This window comes from Amblyomma maculatum, chromosome 4 (assembly GCF_055883805.1).
Source record: "Amblyomma maculatum isolate TAMU_Amacu chromosome 4, ASM5588380v1, whole genome shotgun sequence".
NCBI classification, from domain to species: domain Eukaryota; kingdom Metazoa; phylum Arthropoda; class Arachnida; order Ixodida; family Ixodidae; genus Amblyomma; species Amblyomma maculatum.
Window position 1 is genome coordinate 17,886,311 of NC_139347.1, and position 22,343 is coordinate 17,908,653.

Genomic DNA, 22,343 nt, shown 5'->3' on the forward strand with positions numbered 1-22,343 from the left:
GGGGGGCAGTGAGTGGAGTCTTCATTTCAAGACCCCAGTGGCCTGGGCTGCCGCTCTTGCCTGAGTTACCAGCCTACGCTGGGTCTCTAGATCATAGCATTGCAGAGTGGCCTCCCACTGCGCCTCCGAATGGTGCATGTTTATGTGTGGAGGTTTGGGGCCTGTGCACCCCCATGTGACTAGGTAGGCGGTGAGTTGGTCGTTGCACCAACACTACGCCAAGTCTGTGTAGTGTTCTGGGAACATTAAGTTGTATTGATGTAGGTTGGGGTAAGTGTCGTTATCGAAGTGTCGCTATCTCACATGACCTCGAGTCATCTGATTGCTGGAAACGCCGGAGCCGGGTGTTGGCACTGCGGAACCGAAAGAGGTGGCAACCTCATGTTCCGGCGTTTCCATCAATCGATGACTCGAGGTCACATGAGATAGCGACACTTTCGATAATGACGCAAACACGGAATACGGACCCATGTGACTCGACTCGATTCGCGCTCGCACCTTCATTTGCTGGTACTTTATCGCCGTCCGCCTGTCGTGACGTAGGCTGCTGGGGTTAGCAGGCCCTGTAAAGTTCTCGGTGGTGTCGGCATGACACTACATGTGCCTGTCTCACTCGTATAAGACACGCGCACGCTGTTCAAACGCCGGTAAGATATGTCTGGTTCTGGCCCAAGTGTCAGGCCTGTGAGCGCCGTACAGCGCAAAAAGCGTGCAAAGCGATGCCAGTAAATCTAAAAGACGGGTGGCTGCGTGCCTTCTTTTCCTAAAATTCGTGCATCTTTTTATTTATTTTTTGCTTCATTGGCGAAATCGACGGATTTCTTTTTTTTTTTTTTTGCTTTCTGCAATATTGGAACATTAAACTGTAAATATCTAATGCATTGCATAAGGCACGTTTTTATGGCCAACAAATCCGCCGTAAACTCGGAAGCAGACATACGCCGCGTGCGTTTCTGCGAGCGCCGCCGACTGCCGATCCCCACTATCGGAGCGAGGATGGCACCACGTCTATGCCGATCTCGCGTCGAATAATCAAGCGTCAGCCTGTGACGTCAGTGGAGATGCGGCAGCGCAGGCGACACCAATGACTTTCGCGGTGTATATATGCAAAAGGCCGGGCCGTCTGCAATGGATGCGCATCGCTTGCGGTATTTTCAGGCATAATTCCCGATATTCGTACGAGCTGCGGTGTTGCACCACGAGGCACAAAAAAGAAACCGGAACCTGTTTTCACAATTTGTTGCGATCGGATAAATATGAAAACGAAGGGGAGCTGCGTTGAGCGCGACAAGTAAACCCTTCGGCGACAGATGCCTTCGCGGCTAACATGCGTTGCGCTTCTGCACTGAAACTTGGTTAGTTAGTTTCTAACTCTTATATGTCGTAATTGCTTTTCGGCCGCACGACGAAGAGCGCAGTAACAAACGCTTGCACCTTGTACACGTTTTGTTGTATATTGTTACGGCATGAAAGACGAGGAAGTGCGGCGCTAGCGCGTGGAACAGGGAGCGCGATGAAGGAGACGAAGGAGTCGATGGAGAGGAGAACAATAACAACTACTACTGTGTCTGTGACTGCGTCTGTCTCCTGCGTCAGTGATCCTTCACCGTATGTGTCTATGTCCTAAGTGTACCCCAAGCCCGTATCATTTTGATGGCAGCGGCGGGATAATGCCGGAGACCCGCTCGCATTACCAGGCTCCCGATGTGGTGAACGCAAGCCCATGCCGCCGAAGACACGGCGCCGCTAGGCCTAGATACTCGGAGGGGCTAGGTCCTTCCCAGCGGCTGGATGCTGGTGCTCATCGCTTCCGGGAACTATTCTCCCAGCGACTGTATGCTTCGGAGACCAGAATGGCTGCCCAAACTGCGGCAGTGGCACCTCTCCGGCGCGAGGTTCGATACCTTATGACGGCCGACTTGAACATAGCGGGACAGAAGCTTTTGGGCATCTCTGCCGCTGATTGCGACCAAGAGGCCCACTTACGGAAGCAGCTGGCCGAGCGGGAGCGCAACCTGTAGAAGCAGATCGCCACCCTCACGCAGCAGGAAGCCGAGCTCAAGAAGAAGGCGGACAAGAAGGGAGAGGTGGCCGCGCAGGCGGAGGATGCCCGCAAGCGGCTCCAGAAAGACATGGACGCTAGCAAAATCAATTACAGTTTTTTGCTGTGACTAAGCTTGGTAAGGTTGAAGCGTTTTGCGTGTTCGCAGCGTAAGTAATGGTATGGCCGCGATGTGTTCAACATACGAATCATCAACTCATATCATCTGCCATATGCACTTTATTGCTTTTTAAGAGACCGCTTCTTCCTTTGGATATCATCATAACGACATAACGTTTGGACGTACTCCCCGGTCACATTGTACATGAGGTGTTTTCCTTGTTTTTCAAGGTTATATTCCACATTTTCGAGCGATACTACGTTGACACTATGATAGTGAGGGTTGTCACCTCTCGGACGATGTACATGAAACGCGAAGTAGCCTTCGAATGTTACCTGGGCTTCGAAGCGGCATGACTGAAAAATAAGAAAGACAGTGTGCATGAGGACCACACATACACATAAGAAGCTAGATCAATCGCGCACAAATTGAAGGCAGTGTATGCTAGTGGACAAGGCCTTGTCCAATCAATAAAACAATTTGCATAAATCATGGTTCTTTAAATTTAAATAGTACCCCGGCCAAAAAACTCCTGCCTTTTTATTTCGCTCTTGCGACCGGTAAGAGAAAGCTGCAAGATGCTACACTCCACAATAAGCAGCCACTGAAGCTCTCTGATTTTAAACAGTAGTGCCGTTACAAATAATATTATGTTAAAACCTCTACTTCTATGCAATTAAATCAGGTTGCTGAACACTTGGTTGACAATAAAAAAGGCGCTTTTACTTACTCTGCTCTTTTATGGACAACCAAAGGCAAGAAACAGCGCAGTAATCAAAATGTGATCTATAATCTCGAAGCGATGCAAATGACTTCACATGCTTCTGGATATCATACACCTTCAGAAAATCCAGAAGCTGTGCTGTAAGAACTCTAAAATGCATGAACCACGTAAAGATTTTCTTTTCCTAAATACAGGCTCCTCTAGTTTGCAATCATATGTCTCTTCGAATGAACTAAAACACATGAAAACCGTAGTACCTATTGTTGCCATAATATTCTTTAGGGCAACTATTATGGTGTTTTGCAATACTTTTCTTCGCATTAACTGAAATCACACCAACGATTTTATCTACTACCTTTTGTCCCCTTTTGTCCCCGTGGAAGGAAAGTTTTAGGACAAAGTTATTTACCATAGGTTTGGTTTCGTTTGGTTTATGGGGTTTAAAATCCCAAAGCGTCGTATACTATGAGAGAAGCCGTAGCGGAGGTCTCCTGGAATTGCGACCACCTCGGCTTTTTTAACTCCGCTGACATTCCACAGCACACGTGCACCTTAATGTTTGCTTCCACGGGAAAGCGGCCGCCACGGACGGGATTCGATCCTGCATCATTGGGCACAGCAGCCGGACGCACTAACCACTGCACCACCACGACGAGTTTGCGCTGCCGACTAATCTTGTCAATTGAACAACATTAGCGCACGCAAACGTCCTACCATCTTGTATTCTAATATGCGCTTCATATTGCTCCTGGAACTGCAAACCTTTACCCACTTTTAGATTACTTGTAAAAAAAATCCCTGCTTTAAACTGGTAACATTTTATACTCACATAGAATCAATCATATGACTTGATGTATCTTCAGCTGATGTATTTCTGTACTGAAATAATTAAAACTTCCGAAAGAAAACTAAATGTGCAGCCGTGGACAGCGCAAAGTTGCCATTTGTCTGAAGGAGTGTTTTATTGCGGTTTTGCAACATCGAAATAATATTGTTCTTGGGATTAATACTTGCGTTTACACAGATAATCCGGAATATTATGAATGGGAAACGATGATCTGTTAATAAATCTTAGTTGTTCTGAGCTTATAAAACCTTATGAAAGCTTATGAAAACGTAGCTTATGGAAACTAATAGATATGCAACCACCTAGGTTTCATATTCTTAGCATAAGTCATCATTTCCTGTTTACATGATGAAGTAATGAGAGATAGATTAATGCCAAGATAGAACACACCACACCATGATACAATACTGACCATGGTGACCCTCCTCTGTGCAGTAGGTTTTTCTCGTTTTATGCGGTTGTCCAGATGTCTTGTTATCACAGTTGCATTGTTAATGTCCAGTTGAAGGCTTTGTGTCCATCGCGCGTTTGACTTTCGGAGCATGGGGATGGTGACATTGACTAAAAGCTGGAAAGGGCTCTCCATACCGCGGCTGATGTTCCAGGTGAAAGTTTCCCTGCAGGGAATTTCTGGGCCACTCTCTACGCCCTTTTCGTTGTTCTCGCAGCGCAGGTACGTTACATTTGCTTGGATTGGGTGCCTGGAAAACGCGCCATGTTCAATTTAACAGTGGATCTGGGTTCTATCTCAAACAGTGCGCTTCGCAAGTGCGCGTTATTGTATAGGAGCTGAAAATCAATGCACGCTCTTAGTCGAACCCAGCTCGTCTGCGATGTTGGCAGTCCTCAATGGGCTTGGGAATAGAACCTGTACTGATGTCTATTAGATCCATTTTCATCTGTATACAATCCATCTGCCAAAGTATTTTCAAAGACCTCTGCTGCAAAGTCAAATACAAAGTGATTCCTCTAAACGAAGCGTTATGATGCAATAACCTTACTTGGGGTTTGTGCTAAATATTGTGCTAAATATATGACGATGTAAACTATAGTACATTTCTTTACAAAGCTTATTTGAATCTATAGCCTGCGGGTTTCTTCAGTAGGGATGCAAGACTGAGTTCCCAGGGATTTCGGCTGAACATGTAATTTTCAGGAGTTAGGGTTTTAAGCTGTTTGCTAATAAAATAATTCCAGCAGTCCTTTCCAATAAATTTTTATTTAGCACAGAAGCATGAACAGCATACAAGGCAAGTAGCGCGCAATCTATAACAGTTTTTCCATGGTCCCATTAGTTCACAAAAATACCCTGATCAAAAACTTCTTCCTGGAGCACTTATATATATTTTTGTTCAAACTTAAGGGCTACTTTTTGAACCGTACCCACTACAGCAAAATATTAGGCTTCGTTCTTTATTACGCCATCACATGTTATACATGACATTTTAATAAAAACTCTACCTACGTTATGCTCCCCACGAATTATTTGGTATGGACCCAAGCGCGGCAGCGCATTACCTCCGTTATACGTCCAAGATTTTCATAGAAACGTTTTTGAGTCTTTAGAAACATTTCCTTTTCGCCTGCTCTATTTGCCTGCCTACTTTGCTCAAGGTGTTGAACCAGAGTTAAAGCTGAGCCTGTATTCGATGAAATAGAAACGAATCTTCATTTTTCACCATCTTGGAAGAGATCCTAATCAACAACGACTCTCAACTTTTTGCGAACTGTTTCGGCCCAAACTTCAGCCTAACATTTAGGGCATCATAGCCTGTATTTTTAAGACAAAATAAAGAGGTATTAAGCATAAACTTAAAACCAAGAGCAACCCTAGGCAGTACGTAAATAGCACCTTAATGCGAGATATATATCAAAGAAAGCACCGGCGTCTACCCGCCCCAGATTGCTTAGTTGTTACTTGTAAAGCATTTTGCGGCAAACCGATTGGCAAACTTGATTTTAAGGCCTTTTCACATATCTGTTAAAATACATATATTAACCAACTGTTTAAGACTGCGCTCTTTTCTTAATGACGTGTACCACCATCATATGAAACATATGTGTAGCAACTAAGCGCTATCGTGCAACGCCTACTTTAAGCAGCCATTGGCTGTTTTTGGCAGCAGCTACAAAAAACATCTTTGGAGAAAGTTTAGGCTCCACCTTTAGGAGTATGACGCATTACCATTAACGACTCCAGTATACTGCTTCCATGGCGGATCCCCATTCGCATGCATGCTACTTTTCTACTCACCTAATCACTAATGCCCTAATTTGTGGCTTCGTTATTTCCACATATTAAATGGCATACTGCCGTTAGCTACCATCCTAGTTGAAATACCATCTGACATGAATATTAACCTCTCCTTAACCACGTCGTATTGCCATGGCTGCGTTGCCTAAAGTTAGCCCGTCTGGCTCAAGGTTCAAATGTTCTGTTAGATTTTAATTTTCATCTGCTGCCAACTCGACCTTGTCATATATGTCGTGACGCCGCACAACCTGCCGAGCAGTCGTTATCTGGCCATTGAGTCTGCCAATACCATTTTCCAGAGGTATCCTTGGGAGTTTTCTCCCACACCGACGACTACCACAACGCCGACGCAGTTTTTTTTTTTTTTCTTCAGTTCACTTCACTTCACTTTAATACCTTAAAGACCCTCATTAGAGGGTATTACATAAGGGGTGGGGCGCACAGAATTGAAAAACAGAATAGGTAACATATATGTGTAAGTAAGTTATACAAATACAAGATTTTCACTGCGCAAGTACACGTGTGATTCGTTCAAGAAATAAAGATGGACATGTGATAGCAGCAAGTTCTCGGGGAAGGCCGTTCCAGTCGTTGGCAGTCCGGGGGAAGAATGATGAAGAAAATGTAGCGGTGCGGGCGCGAGGTCGGGACACTTGCTGCTGATGACCGGTGCGGAGGGAGATACGTGGTAGGGGTGCGCAGATGTAAGGTTCCTGTCGTAGCTCGGAGTAAAAAAAACTTGTGAAACAAACATAAACTAGCAATGTAGCGACGATGAGCAAGGGTAGTTAGGTTGGACTGTGATTTTAAGGATGATATGCTGATATCAAAAGAATACGATGAATGAATGAATCTAGTTGCTCGCTTTTGAACTGCTTCGATTGAATTACGCAGATATGCTTGTTTCGGAGACCAGATGGGAGATGCACATTCTAATTTTGATCTAACTAGTGATTTGTATGCGAGGAGCTTGACATGCTGAGGTGCTGAAGTAGCCTCACGGCTGCCGCGTTAAATTCTAGAATAACCGCACAAGAATATTTCAGCTCGACGAGATTGCAGACATAGAGCAGAAAGGTAGAGGGGCGCTTACGTAATAATAAAAAAAGTCACTTCTCTGTAGTTCAATGTCGCTTTCAGTTTGCGATATTTTGCTTATCTTCCGAGCATTTATAGTACCGGTACTACTTCTCGTGCTCTTCAAGGAAATTTTTATTCAATAACAACCGTGTGACAGTGTATGTGTACCATAATAAATCTAAACCAATTGCTGTATCTCAAGTGTTTACACGTAAATAAAAATTGATTTTATTTGGTTTGAACTATTTCTCCACAACTTACTCCTTTACTGCCACTGACACTCCCTAACGGTCCATTCACACTTGCGAGTCGCGATGGGCAAGTGACCAGCTGTCTCATGCGGCCACTCAGCCCGACCGAAGTTCATCCTTGCAAATGTCACCCGAATCGGTATCGTTCGGATCGAGACTTGTCGATCTCCACTGTTTACCAGCAATGAGAAGTCGGATGTAAAAGTAACTTTCGTTCATTTCAGCTGCGCCGCTTATTGGCTGCCGGTTTGCGATTTGCAGTCCCAAGGCTGGAAAATCTAGTAGTTTTCGACCAGCTTGTGACTATTTGCGACACTTACTTTGCAGCCCAATGGTCGTATAACCTCTGTGAGTCGCAAGCGCGAACCGGGCTTAAAGCATCGCGAGTGACGACGGTTACAGCGCAGGCACAGACCAGTGAAGTCCGCAATGTAAGCACTGCGATGACATGCTCCCGCATTAACGGTCCTTGTGCACAGAACATTTTTGCGAATCATTGAAAGCTTTATTTTTGTTGCTTTCAACAGCCCCCGGCATGCCACCTTATCACAGTGGTTGTAGCGCACAGAGGTATCTTATGCTCTTTGCTATATCTTTACGCTGGGTATCTCGACAGGCGATTTCGTCGTTTTAATTATTTCTCGTGCAGATGTAACTAGATCTATCTCGAGTGATTCCAGCCACTCGCGCGTGCTTCCACAATGCTCCAGTTCCTTCTGATCACATTTGCGGCATTATATAATGTTTCTTCGCTGAGAAGTGCAGCGGGCATTCGTAGTTCGCTGACCGCTGAACACGACTGCTGCTATCACCGCCGGTGAGTTGTTTAATTCTTGTGAGGGCGTAAGTCAGACTAGTAAAGAGCTTGTTTAAGTTCAACCTGTTTAGTTATCTGTTGCTTTCAGTATCACCGCCACGTGACAATATATCTTTACAAATGCAAACTCTGGATTGCCGTATAGGCGAAATGACCGCACCTACCATTGTTAACAGCGAATAAGAAGTTGAGAAATTGATTGGAGATTTTTCATTCTTTATGGCACACTTTATTTTTGGGAACCTTGACTGTGGTTATAAGGCGTGGTAGCCGCCGTAACGCTTGTTATGACAGCCACTGGCAAACTTTCGAAACCCAGAGACGGCGATTTCTAGGGCATCGTTCTGATATTTCTTATAAATGTAGGTAAACTAAACCCGGTTGAAATTAATGTGGCTTCCACCATGAAAATACGCCGAAGATTTTAGCAGGAAGCCACATGTTTTGTCAAAGTTTACCGATATCCACTATATAGCGATTTGGAGGCGTTGCTTTGATATTGCTATATAAAGCCCGGTATGCGTTTTGATTGCCCGTGCACGTGTTGGTGAAATACAAGTCTAATGAGTCCCATGATGGTCGTTAGTTCGCCATATGTAGTAGAGCGTGTGCCCAGATATGTAATAATGCTGTACCAGTTTTCGGCGGCTATGGCCGTGAGCATTAAATCTCGTTGTTACCTGCATGCATGTAATGAAATCATGTGTTGTAGAAGTGAAGCTTCTAGTTTCGTTCGTTTGTTCGTTTGTCGCACTATGTCTTTCACTGTTTTTTGTAGTTGTCGAAATTCATGCGTACAGCTGTAAGGTCCACTGAAATATATGGGATGAGTTCCCGTGGAAGGGGTGGGTATGGTTGCATGAACGGCAGAGGACCAACTGCGGCATATAGACGACGGAGAGCGTGAGTCGAAGTTCCCTATACATGTCAAGTCGTCGTGGCGCATCTCGCTAGGGTGTTGAATAGGGCTGCTGCTTAAAACGATGATTGACTGCGAAGCCAGGGACTGAAAGTAGAAAGCAAGTGACTTTTCTTTTGTTTATGTTTAGGGTACTTGTCTGGATGACGCTGAAGTGCGTATGCGGGTACTGGTAGAGAATTATGGAGAATATATATTGTCTAAAAATCTATGATTTAGTTGGCCTCCGTAACTTCCCTGTTTGTTTTTTCATTATTCTCAGCAACAGGCACAAAAGTTATGATAGATGCGACAACGAAAAAAAGTAACTTCAGCTTTTTGAAAGCGTGTATTTACTTTTCCGCTCAGGATGCATCACACTTACAGTTGAATATGTTTACACCTTTAGTTAAAGTCGTCACTGACGTTCATAAATTCCACTTGTTTGTAAGATATCCACTACTCCCATTATGGTGTTTTCGAAAATTGAATGAGCAGTGCGTGCATACACAACCAACTAGGTTTCCCGTCAATATTTCCCGTAATGAGCTGGAACGCAGGCTACTCCTCCGGTTCGCGCATTTTTCTTCGAAGACGTTTATCTATATATTCTATATATGTTATACATAGTCTTATTATCATTACTTCCACATTGAAACATTTTCAAAGTTGAAACACAGCTTATTAAGCTCATAAAGATGCAAACAGAACTCGGGAGAAGACCCCAGCATATTCACCACACGACGAAGACTTCATCTTAACAAAAAAGTCTCACTGGCTACTTGGAGAAAAAGTGACCTTTTTGCACGGATTGCAAGGTTTATAGCTCGATTGTTTCCTTTCGATTGTATGTTATTTTGTACATCTATACACTTCTTATCTCTAGAAAGCTTTTTTTTTTTTATTGGGGAAGGGGGAGGGGGGTGTTTATCCATTAAGGCATAGCGCATGAGGCAATCGAACTGAACTAATCCGCAGGCAGTCAATGACTCACGCTGCACATACGCTTGGGCGTTACATTTCTACAGCATACCAAGCGATTATGTTATTGCCAATGTAAAAACAATAAAGGTATTAATGCTCGTTTCTAAATTATTTATTGTATTGTGGCACTTTATTTTGTATGATGTCTGATACTATTTGGGATGTCCAGTAGCTTTCGATTTTTCATTCATGCGTAGGTTTAGAATTCAATGGGACCGTCACATTTTTTTGAACAGAAAAGTGGACTGTGCCCTGTAACTTGCTCAAGGCATGTACGTGATTCTTCCAGGCCTTCAGCCTTCAAGCTGGAGTTGCGATTGCTCTGCTTTTTGTAATCTGCCCGCCATCAGCTCCCAGAGGCATGACTATTCGAGGCTGGGACGCTTCAATGCCCGATGCCATCGGGAATTTTTAATTTCCGAACATGAGGGCAGTAGACGTCTCATAATAAAAAAAAATGACGAGAATAATATTCAAGTTAAAAGCATGCGACATCAAATTAAATATTGAAACTGTTTTTTCTTTTCCTTTTTTATTCTCTGGCTTTCACATTGCTTTGACCTTAGATTCATCTACTTTTCACAAACATGATGTACTAAAACGGATTACATCTAAATATCTCGTATAAGATTAGGCAAATATTTACCCTGCTAAACCAATGTAACCAAACCGAAAGCAGCGGCATATTTCGCTCTACCCGCCTCTCCTCGTTTGTGTGCGGCAGCCTCTCGGTGATCTACGTCCACTAGATGATCGAATTCGGCCTGTCGTCTTCGCAACCTCTAAAACGCAGGAAATTCACGAGGTTTTTCGCCCAGATAATGGCGCAGTTTCAACAAATGGCAGCCAAATCTTCACCACAGCGCTATATAACGGCGTGATCGCTGTGGTGAAGGTTTGGCTGCCATTTGTTTAATTGCGGGTCTCTCAATATGCGCTCTCTCACTCCGAACTGATCGTCAATTGCGTGAAAAATGAGACTGTGGCACTAGAGTTATCTGCCTACCAAGACTTTTATCCCAGTAGTAAACTTACCAGGTTACTACAGCTGTCATCATTCCGGCTTCCCAAATATTGTGCTGTAGACCACATCACCGTAAATCTTGCCCTTTTTTTTAACGCGAAAGCCTTTAATGCCTCATCGTTGCCGCCAGAAGGTTGTCAGCAGAGCTGTTATGCTTTCGAGATCTAGAGTTGAAATTACATTAATAAACCTTGTCTCCACCGGAAATCGAACCTCCAACCCTTGGATCCCCAGCCCAGCTCTATACGAACTGCGCCCCACCTCGAATTTTTCTTTTCTTTATTTCCTGGCTTTGGCAAACGACATAACCCGAAATTCCGATCAAAACATGAAAAGAGACACACAAGAAAATATACATGAATGAATGTCATGATCAGCCAGTGTTAGGCAGCCTTCATCGCATTGAAACTTCACAGCGGCAACAAAGGTTTTACCTTTGAGAGCCATTCGGGAGGTTCTGCAGCCACGTTTTGAATGGCAATAAACCACTTCCTACTTTCTCGAAAATAAATTCGAGCAGGTCTCGCATCCCTATCACAGTAATAGCCTGCCATTCTGGAGCGCCATATACAGTGGAGGCCCATAAGCATAGTTACGTCCAATAGAACCCTATCCTCATTCTGCTCTATGCTTAAATATCGATTGCCTTGCGAGTCATGTGGAAAATCCTTCTTTATGGTCCGTTGTAATATCTCCCAGGAATATATTCCTTCCCAACAATGTAACAAAAGCATACTCGATTATTTCTGGCTGCTTACAGACTAAACAATGTGCTCCCAACGGTAAAAAAAAACAAAGCCCCTCCCCTCCAGAAACTTCTTTGCTGGTAATGTTCCAGTATGTAATTAAAAAAAAAAGTTCTTAGCTCCTGGCGGAGCTTGAATTTTCTTTACTCTTTTTAATACATCTGTGCCAGGGCCTCCACTGTATATGGCCTTATACAAGTGTTCTGGGAAATAGGAAATAGAAATAGAGAGGACGGTAACGATCCCCGACGAACTTCGCAAGTCCCTCAAGGTAGCTCCAATCCCGAGAAACATGGACCCTAACCTCCACCAAGGTAGAAGAGAAGCAAGGGCCGATTTTATTAAAAAAACATACGCTCCTCAAGATACGACCGTGTATGCAGACGCGTCCTCGAGAGGAGGACACAACAAAATTGCAGTGGCCACGGTGGTCGATTCGTCTCTACGCGAAGTGACCAGCACCTCTATACGACACTGCACAGTAGCAGAGGCCGAGGAAGTAGCCGTTTCTCTAGCGGTGGCGGAGGGCTATAGAGCTGGGCGGTCGCTAACGATACTCACGGACTCTCAAACAGCCTGTCGAAATTTCATGATTAGTAGGATTGGTCGTCACGCGCTCCGTATACTCCTCGAAGCGAGCGACAGAATTAAAAACCACGAAGAAAACAAGACCAGACACAAATTTATGTGGGTACCGGGGCACATGGGGGCGGCAGGGAACCAAGAGGCTGACAGGATAGCTCGAGCATACACTACTTTCCGAGCATCCAACGCGTCCGCGGAACTTTTGCCAGCACACAAGGCATACTCGGCCATACTAGAAAACTATAGAGGAAGAAGAATGCGATATCCCCCACCGCACAGTTCTCTCACCAGAGAGGAAGCTGTCATATGGAGACAATTACAGACGGGTTCATACTCAAAACCTACACATACTAAGCAAAGTGCACCCTACCATATACGCTGACAGATGTCCGTGGTGCTATGAAAAACCAACACTATATCACATCACATGGGCCTGTCAAAACATAGATGATGTCCCCAAAATTCGAAACCCGAGTGCGGAGCAATCGGAGACTCTGCTGTCCAGCGACCGCTGCGAAGACCAGCAAGGTCTGGTACAGCGAGCCCAACGGGCGGTAGTAGCCAGCGGAGCCCTGGACTGAGGGCAACTGACCATTGTGCAAAAGTGGGCGAAGTCGACGGAGAAGGCTTGTGGATTCAATATGCAGACATCTCTGAAGACGTCCCAAAACCCACCAAGTAATATAGGGCTACATAAAGTATTTCCTCCTCCTCCTCATCTTCCCTAGCGTTCCTGCCATCTGCAATCCCACACTTGAGCACGCGCCAAGGAACGCCACGCAACAGCCGCCGCAAAAGCTGGACAGAGTTTGTCCACGACAGTACGAGCCATTAAAGGCTTTCGCCTTAATTATAATTGCTTTACAGGAGAGGAAAGGCGCAGTATCTATCACACTTTTTCCCGCAAGTGTGAGAGTTTGGACGGTACACCACCGCTTCTGTCGCGTGGCGTTCCTTGGCGCGTATTCAAGTGTGGCTTGCAGATGGCAGGGATGCATCCCGCCTTGGTCATACAGAACGCCGCAATCGCCGGACACACTTTGCCCATGACAGCATGAGCCATTAAAGGCTTTCGCCTTAATAGAGAAGAAAGAAAAAAAATGGCTGAGGCTTAGCTTGGTTAAGCCTGGTCAGATGCGAAGCATATTGATTGCTAAACTCGGCTTTCCATGGTTACACTTGGCTAAACTTTTCTTTCCTTGGTTACACGTGCTTTTACACGGTTTAAACTTGGAATGCACAATGTTTTCCCATCGCATAAAACTAGGACACGTCGTTTCTTCGTTCTTTCTCGCCGTGTTTTCCGTTCCTTTTCAAGTCGCTGCTCTCGTTGTTCGGGGGGTTTCTTCGGCACGCTTCCGTCGCCTAGAGGTATTCCAACGCTCCAAACGTGTCGACGTACTACTAGACTCACTGTCCATACTAGTGGAAGCGTTGCTCGTATCAGTGGAGCATCGTTGTCGCCGAGCCGCATGCCGAGCACGCTCCTTGGCCAAACGTTCTTCCCGCTCTTCTGGGCTCTCTGCAGCACGCCGCAGCCTTCGCTTTTCATTCCACCGCTCGGCTGCACTCCCTGGAGGCATCGCCACCTTTTGTGAGGGTCTACTGGAGGCGAGCGCAATAGTCTCCCCTTTATATATAAACCTGCGCTATACCACGTTGTCCGCACAGCTTGCAACCGCAACCGACGGCGCGAGCCGGTCCCCGTCTCTCCTCTGTCGTGACGTCAGCGTATCACGTGGTGTAACGTCACCATACCACGTGGTCCGCACGGCGTGCAACCGCAGCCGACGGCGCGAGCTGCACCCCCGTCTCTCCTCTGTCGTGACGTCAGCGTATCACGTGGTGTGACGTAGCATTCCACATTCTTTTCACGGCGTGTAACCGTCACGAAGGGCTGTGGTTTACCTCTAGCAATATGCTTCGCATAAAAGAAGGAGAGAAAGTCGCGCACCGCAACAACAGCCGTCATCCACAACCGAAGCAGTGGCGGGTGCAATGACGGGCTACAACAGATAAAACTTGGTGGCAGGCTAGCCCCCACCGCAAGCGGCGGTGGCTTACCTGTCCCATCCCCATCAGGGCCAGGATCAGCCACACTTCAAAACCTCCACTTTTTCCTCTGTTGTTGTTGTTGTGGCTGTAGGAAGAAGGCAAAAAAAAAATGCACGGGCCTGCTACTGGCTCTGTAGCCGAGCCACCGCCGCTGCCTCGTGCGGATAGAAGAGAAAACAGAGAAGAAAGGAAAAATAAGAAGGAGAGAAAGACGCGTGCCGCAACAACAGCCGCCGCCAGTGGCGGGCGCAGTGACGGCCCACAACAGAAAAAACTCGCTGGCTGGCCAGCCCCCGCCGCAAACGGCGCTGACCTACCGTCCCAGCACCGTAGGGCCAAGAACTGCCACCCCACTTTTTCCTCTTTACATCAAACGAATATTCCATAGAAAAACGCGCCGAAATAAATCTAACACTCTCCATGACCTCCCTGTAATATCCATAAATCTCACACACTGCTTCTTCGGTGGAGACAACAAACTTAGGCAGCAGGCGCCGCAGCCTAACATTTGGCAGACGGTGCCCAAGAATGGGTCGCAAAAGGCCCGAAAAAACAAAAATCAATTGATCACTTTGCGTAAAAAGAGATGGCCGATCCCGAAACCCCCAAAGATGAAGAGGGGGGAGAGCGGGAGGGGGGGGGGCACGCCCTGGATAGTGAAACGCTCTTCATAATTCCCCTTACAGGCGCCGGATCATCTGGGATTTCAAGCGTGTTTCAACACGATGCCCGCCAGTGCTTCCTTGCCAAGCTCCGCTGCCTTAAGAAGCAGCACCGGGGTTACAAAGGGGGTGTTAGCAGGAGAAACGATGTTCGGCTGGATGCAAACTTGTGATTGCCCGGCACAGCAAGGGGCAATTGTGGCCACTACACGTGCTTAGGAGCCATCCGGTAAACCGGTGTTCGTCTCCATTAGTACGTCTCCGCTCTGCTAAAAGCCTGTACTATCCGAAATGCAGGTATGATGAGGTAGGCTACCTTGAAAGCGAATTAAAGCAAGGCAATCGAAGCAAATTAGGTTAATTTTAAAGTACCTGTGACAACCTCTTCTCCTGTCTTGTAGCATTTGTCGTCTTATCTGCACAGGTTTCTTCAGAAGTGCCCATTACTTGACAAACTTCCTTTTTCGCCTGAATCAAGAACATAGGCGTTTTGCTACGTTTTGCTAACTCTGATATCTACTTTCCTCTACGTCGTAATGTAGGGCATCATAGGGCCTTCATCAAAACGCGGATTTAGCATGCAATACACGACTCAGAAGAACTCCTGGGTTTAATATAACAGCACTCTCAAGAACAAGTTATACGCACTCGCCCCTAGAGTAGTGTCGTCCCTTCCAGTAGTCGTAATCCGCTTTCAGGCTCCAAGTGTCAATGTCTCCCAAACTGTATTCACTCGCCATTTTCTCAATAAATTTATCCGCAACCGTAGTAAGGTTAACCGCCGTGCTTGCCCCTGAATATAAAGAAGAAAAGGTAAACGCCAATCTGTTAGAAGATGTCCCGGCGCCTAGAAGAAAATATACTGAATGAAAGTAGACAAGCAACCTTCTGGCGCAAAAAGGATTATAACTTCAACTTCAGCAGCCGCTTTCTACGTGTTCTTTCTTCAAATGCAAATATGCACTTTCTTCATGTTTTATGCACTCCAAAAAAAAGGTTACATTCAAGCCCTGCTGAGAGAAACAGACGACAGAACAGGGGAAAAAACGAGGGCGAAGGAATACACGCAAACATCTTGTGTTTGAGTGTATTTCTTCGTCCTCGTTTTTTCGCGCTGTTCTTTTGCCACATTACCACAAACCAGCTACCCCTCGCAAAAGTGTTTATTCAACTGAGAGACATCCCTATTTTTACTTCGTGCGCATGTCAATTGGCTAGTTGCAATTACCATTCCCACAATTTAACTGAAGTTAAGAAAGGTCAAAATACCGAAAGCTATGTTCCACCCTCCCTCATGTATAACACAAAAATGTTCGCTGTGAAATACATAGTTTTAAAATTGCAGTATAATTTTGAAGCTTGAAGATTTATGAGGTGGGCTTCAAGTTACATTATTAAAAATACACAAAAGGAGGTCCCGAAGTCAGCCGGTCAGCGACACCTCCTGTAAACAAAATACATAATATTGATACGTGGCGCTCACAAGCAGTGCGATGAAGCCCGTGCGATGAAGGCAGTGCGATGATGACGAAAAGGGTGCAGAGCAAAGGCACGAGGGCTAGGCAACTGGCCGTTCGCTGACCATTCCGCGACGTCCCTAAGCTTTGCAAATAAATTAATTTTGCCAACCGCTACTTCGTAACAATATACATAACTTAACTTTAACAGCAAAGTGACAACACGGAAATTGAAACTAACAAATGTTTACATAATGGTTACATTTATACACAGTTCCTATTAAATAAAATATTAAAGCATAACTGTGGAGAAAAAGCTGTAACCTCTTTCGTTAAGATAAAATAAAAGGACGTGAAAATAAAAGGTAATGAAACAAACAGCAACAAAATGATGATAGGGTGAGCAGGAAAGCAAACAATCTTTTAATGCAAGGAATTTTCCAGGCATTCTCCATCAAACCATTATGTAAGTGTAACTATAGCCCTCAGAAAGCAGAAATATTACGTTCCTTGGCGTGCGAAACAAAGAACCAAAGATTTGACGTGGCATAGAACAGGAACCACTAGTGACGTCTAGAAGTGAAAGTAAAAACTGAAAAGAAAGCTTTTAAATCTCTAAAATATAACGTCTGACTATAGCACCTACAGCAAGAATAATATTCAAGCAATGCGAAAATGCTTCTTAGTACCGAGATTCGTTTAAAAATTCACAAATCTAAATAAATCAATAATGCCCACGAACTTAGCTTCTAAGACCCATTACTGTAACCTCGTACAACTGTTAGAAAACTTAAACGTCTCTACCCCTTGCAGAAACTTTTACTCTCTCCTTTGTTTTAATTTGAAGCTTTGGCAAGAGGCAGACACTGGAACTTTGTACATACTGAAAGTAGTTACAGAGATTTCGATCTTGCCGAGTTCTGTCAGAGCAGGATCCACCTCATTTATGAATTTACTTGTTAGGGGTGGACCTAGGTTATTGAAATGTTTGCCTACAAGCACATGCACGACCATACATTAGCGACAGGCATGAAACATTTTGGACATGTTCCAATTCTGCATGTCTTTTGCAGCCCCATCAACGCGTGACGCGCAGGGTGAAGAGTTCATTCATTGTAATGGGCGTGCCCCTTTTTACGCGAGTATACGTTCGCTCGTAAAGCTGCCGCCGGACCCAAGTTTTGGTTCGGATATAGCCAAAATTGTTAGGAACATGGAAACAAAAACAGGGGCCTGTAGCAGAGGCGGTGTCTCTTCCCTTACGGCGCGATTCAGGTGGTTTGCTGGGTATGAATGAGTGGGTTAGAATTCCAGCGACGTAGAGAAGCGCTCTCCACGTACGCCCTCTTCCCTCAAGAATGGCACTCGACAAACGTTATGGCTGGCACCTGACGCGGGCAGTAGCTCTCGCTCGCTATTATGGCTCCCAAACGAATTTTATTATGTGGACGCCTCCGACCCAGATCGTGGGGGATGGTACACGGCCGCAGTCGTCCACAAGGTCAAAACAGTCAACACTCTTATTCAGGGCCCGCAACTTAACTCATCCGGAACAGATCAAAATAGGATTGGAGCTTCCTACTCCAACGCAAAATATATCATTTCGGACTCGTGATGGACCTGTCGGAACGTCGAACAGGGCTATAACCTTTGTTACCGGCGGCAGTACAGTCTACTGTATCCTTCAAAATAGCTCCTACATTGGCAACCCCGCCAACCAAAACATCATTGACTGCTTCCTACTCCAACTCAAAATATATCATTTCGGACTCGCGAGGGACCTGTTGGAACGTCGAACAGATATACCCTTTATTACCGGCGGCAATACAGTCTACTGAATCCTTCAAAATGGCTCCTACATTGGCAACCCCGCCAACCAAAACATCATTTGGGCTCTTGATGACCAGCGTCTGGCTGGAAATGAGGCTGCTGACGCTTCCACCCGTGAGCTCTCTTTCTGAAAGGATTCCTTCTCTCCCTCCGACTAGGACGCAGATACTAATCCGGCTTACACTTTCAACGATATCATCAGTTGCTGTCAATTTGGGCAGCGCCTTTACGTCCGCCAATGTAAAGGCCTTTCAAGGCGGATGAGTGGCTCTTACTCCGCCTGTATAGCAATACATTACTGTGCGCGGCCGCTCCAAAACATTTTGGTTCTGCTTTCTTTGGCAGCTACGCTCCCTCTGGAATGCTGTCTAAAGACATCTACCGAATTGTGTGGGCCTTCATCCGTTTGAGGTCGGGATAAAACCCGGGTACACCTCAGTGGCCGGGCGTCCTAACCATGGAGCCACCGCGGCAGGGCGTATTCTATCTGCCCATAAAAATGTTTTCTACCGCCACCGATTCAGGTATCCATCGCGCACTGTGACAGATACAGCGTCTTTACGTACCTATTAACCATATTGCAAATTAAGCGGAAGGGTCCGGGTTAGAACCCGACCGCCTACAGTACTGAAATTCTTTGATCCCAACATCGATGGGCGTTGCCAAGACTGTGGAAGGATCTGCAAGATCTATTGCAGGGTGTGGTCATGTGCTCAGAATTTTCACCTCCCCTTTCACCCTCGCCGAAAGACATGGCGGACTACTCTCTTCAACTGCTCCACACTGAACGTCCAAAGGGCTTTAGTAAAACGGGCACGAGACGGGGCATCGTCGTTCGGTGCTCCGGGCTAAAGGTACTGACCATATAGCGGTGTCCTTCACACTCCCAAACATTCCTTCTGAACACTAAAAGGTTTCACCACCCCCACAGGCGGCGGCTGCGTTTCGATGGAGGTGAAACGTGTCCGTGTTCTGCGCGATGTTAGTGCGCGTTAGAGATCCCCAGGTGGTAAACATTACTTCGTCGCCCTTCACTACAGAACCTACTTCTCTCTTTCCGCTTTCACTCGTACCATTCCTGCCTTCCCTTAGGGCACGGATCAGATGTCCACGGAGAAAGTATCAGATTATGAGTCTTTTCTTTCTTGTAAACCAATTTACGTTCACACAAAAATATTTAAAAATACTCGGAACAAAAAGGCAGCGTTAAAAGCGCTATCGCGTTTACTCTCAAGGCGAAGCTTTTGCGTCTGCAGTTTGTTATGGACTGACTGTTTTAGCAGAAGCCACATGAAGCATGGAATCAAGCAGAAACCAGCTGGAGGCGGCATTTGTGTTTAATATTTGCATTTTTAAGGCGTCTGCTGCTCATGTTTTCTTCTCAATGTCCTCTTACTACCAATGCATCTGAATTTGTTTCGCTGTTGCCTCGTAGATTACGTACATTTTCTCCATTTATTAGTGACTCATTTCAGTTCCTTTCGTTAGGAGTGTTGGAGGCGTCACTTCGTTGCATGCAGTTTCAGTGAACATGACGTTTACATAGTTTAGTAGTCGTTAAAGGGGGGATGAAACGGCTAGAAAGGTCACTGACAAACGTTTTCAATGCGCAGAACAAATGCTTCCGAGCATTCGTTCAAAGTAAAACTCATCGGAAAAAATCCAGCGATTTGTTATTAATTTTTAAAAACAGCGTTTTTTGAAATTCGCGGGCTGCGCCATTTCCGCGTGGCGGCGAAATTTGGGACTATTCTGCCGTGATTTTCTACGTCACCAGTCCCAGAGTGACAGGCCACGACAGGCTGCCATTGGGTGCAGCCGCGACGCCCACTACGTCACTGACACACTTCTGGTAGCTGCGAAAGTCGTCTGCTCGAGTGCTGCAATGCATGCGTGAACCCGAGCTTGGCGCTTCGGTTCGCGATGTTAACCGAAAAGGTGGTGGCATCCGACTGAAAGTGCGCGTCGGTGCAGGAGTGCGAAAAGAGCACTAGCTGGTCCGATTTAACACCGTACCGATTAAATAGGCAGCATCAACCTTTATGTACCGACCGACGGCGCAGCAACGTACTGTACTGTAGTCCCGTCTCGTCTTTGCCGCATCGACCATTTGTGCGGCGTGTTAATAATTAAATGGAACGTGCGTCAAAAAAAAAGGTGTACCCTCAGCTTCATCGCGAAAGTACACAAATTCGCACCGCTTAAGTGCAGCACCCGATGCCGCCAGGCGCGGGCGCTGCGGCCGACGGCACTCCGGTCGTGCGCCGCTCCCTGCTCGTCGATAGGCCTTGTTTCTTTTGCATCGCAGCCACGGCGGACGGCATTTTAGAATCGTCCGCTTCGCTGCGTCTCTAGTGTAGTCGCTCGCGTGCTCCTGTGCACGATTCTTGCGTGTAGCTTCGGAAAACAGTGACAACCTGCGCTGCCGAACTGCATGTGGCGAGCTGCATTGCTCATGTTTTGCGCCGTTGTTTCTGGATCGGCCGATGCGTACACATGAGATAAAACACGCGTGCACGTTACGCACTGACACTTCCTAAACTGTGTGCGTCCGACTGAAAATGCGCGTCGGTGCAGCAGGCAGCAGTGCGAAAAGAGCACGCAGGTCCGATTCAACACTAAAAAGGCAGCATCAACCTTCGTGTATAAATGAAACGTGCGTCAAAAAAGGTCTCTCCTTCGCACCGCTTATGTGTAGCACCGGATGTCGCCAGGTTACCGCAGCGATGCCGTCCGCGGGCGCTGCGACCGACGGCACTCCGATCGTGCGCTGCTCCCTGGTCGTCGCTAGGCCTTATTTGCATCGAAGCCACTGCGGACGGCGTTTTGGAATCACCCGCTTCGCTGCGTCTCTAGCGTAGCCGCTCGCATGCTCATGTTCGCGATTCTTGCGTGTCGGCGCGAAAATCAGTGACAACCTGCGCTGCCGAACTGAATGTGCCGAGCTGCTTTGCTGATGTTTTGCGCCGTCGATTCTGGCTCGGACGATGCGTACACATGACATAAACACGCGTGCACGTTGCGCATTGGCACTTCCTAAACGATGTGCGAAAGGATGTCAAAAAAAAAACACAACACTATCTTTTTTGTTAATCTCAATTTTAAGATTCGCGGACGAATAATTCGTGCTCACCTGTCATATCCGATATCCAAACTCTGTAGCGACCATCAGTCCGTGCTCTCGTCGGTGATACGTACGCGCATACATTCCATTCGTTATGCACAAGAGATGCTTCTCGCCGACCATAATGAAAGCAGCTCCGGACTAAAAGTGACGACGACATATGTTTGCACGCGGGCAACTCGCACGCTCGATCGTCTGCCAGCATCCATGCAGAGTCGATGCTATCGCGTCAACTCCGCGAGGGGTCACCGGCCGCCGTTGGTCAAACCGCAGAAGACGGTACCAAAGAGACTGACCCAGGCAGCGCGAGAGAAGAAAGCGGTCTTGTAGAAAGCCGTGCTCGGCAGGAGTGCACGCTAATTTGCGCTGAATGGGACAGGGATATGAAGGGAAGTGCTCCCTCCGCGGCGGCCGCCGGTATGTGTGAACTCCCACCTGCAGGTATGCGCTCGCGAACGACCCGAGTCGTTCGGGCTGCTGTCGCACACAATTCCGAGAGGTCAAGAAACTGAAGACACCGGCGGCCGAGGAAGACAGCAGGCAAGGTTGAAAGCTATGCAAACGCAGACGGGACGGCAAAGGCAGACCGTGAATGCATAGGCGACGCTCGGGGTAGAGTGTAGTACACTCTACTCGGGGGAAAACAGGCGCGACGACCGGAAGTCTGAGAACCGAGCGTCACCCGATGGCGCTTCGTGGGCGGGGCTAGCGGGGCGGAGTTCCCGAGCTGTTTTCTTCGTTTTTTTTCTGGTGTCTCGGAGTGTTGAGTTGAGGGGAGCGAGGAGGAGCGCCATTTTTAATCGCCGATATCTCTGGTGTTAATGAAGCTAGCTAAAAAATTCT

General features: G+C 46.5%; 1 protein-coding gene across 1 annotated transcript in view; it reads right to left on the reverse strand.

Moving 5' to 3' along the window:
- Window positions 1-2,271: 2,271 nt before the first annotated feature.
- LOC146190346 (uncharacterized) overlaps window positions 2,272-22,343 on the reverse strand; it is a 40,189-nt gene continuing 20,117 nt past the window's right edge. The window contains exons 4-6 of the mRNA XM_084599789.1: window positions 15,738-15,882; window positions 4,146-4,434; window positions 2,272-2,518 (exon numbers count right to left, since the gene is read on the reverse strand). Of these exons, the coding sequence (XP_084455915.1) occupies window positions 2,282-2,518; window positions 4,146-4,434; window positions 15,738-15,882 (671 nt within the window). The 3' untranslated portion in view covers window positions 2,272-2,281. The remainder of the gene's footprint in view (window positions 2,519-4,145; window positions 4,435-15,737; window positions 15,883-22,343) is intronic.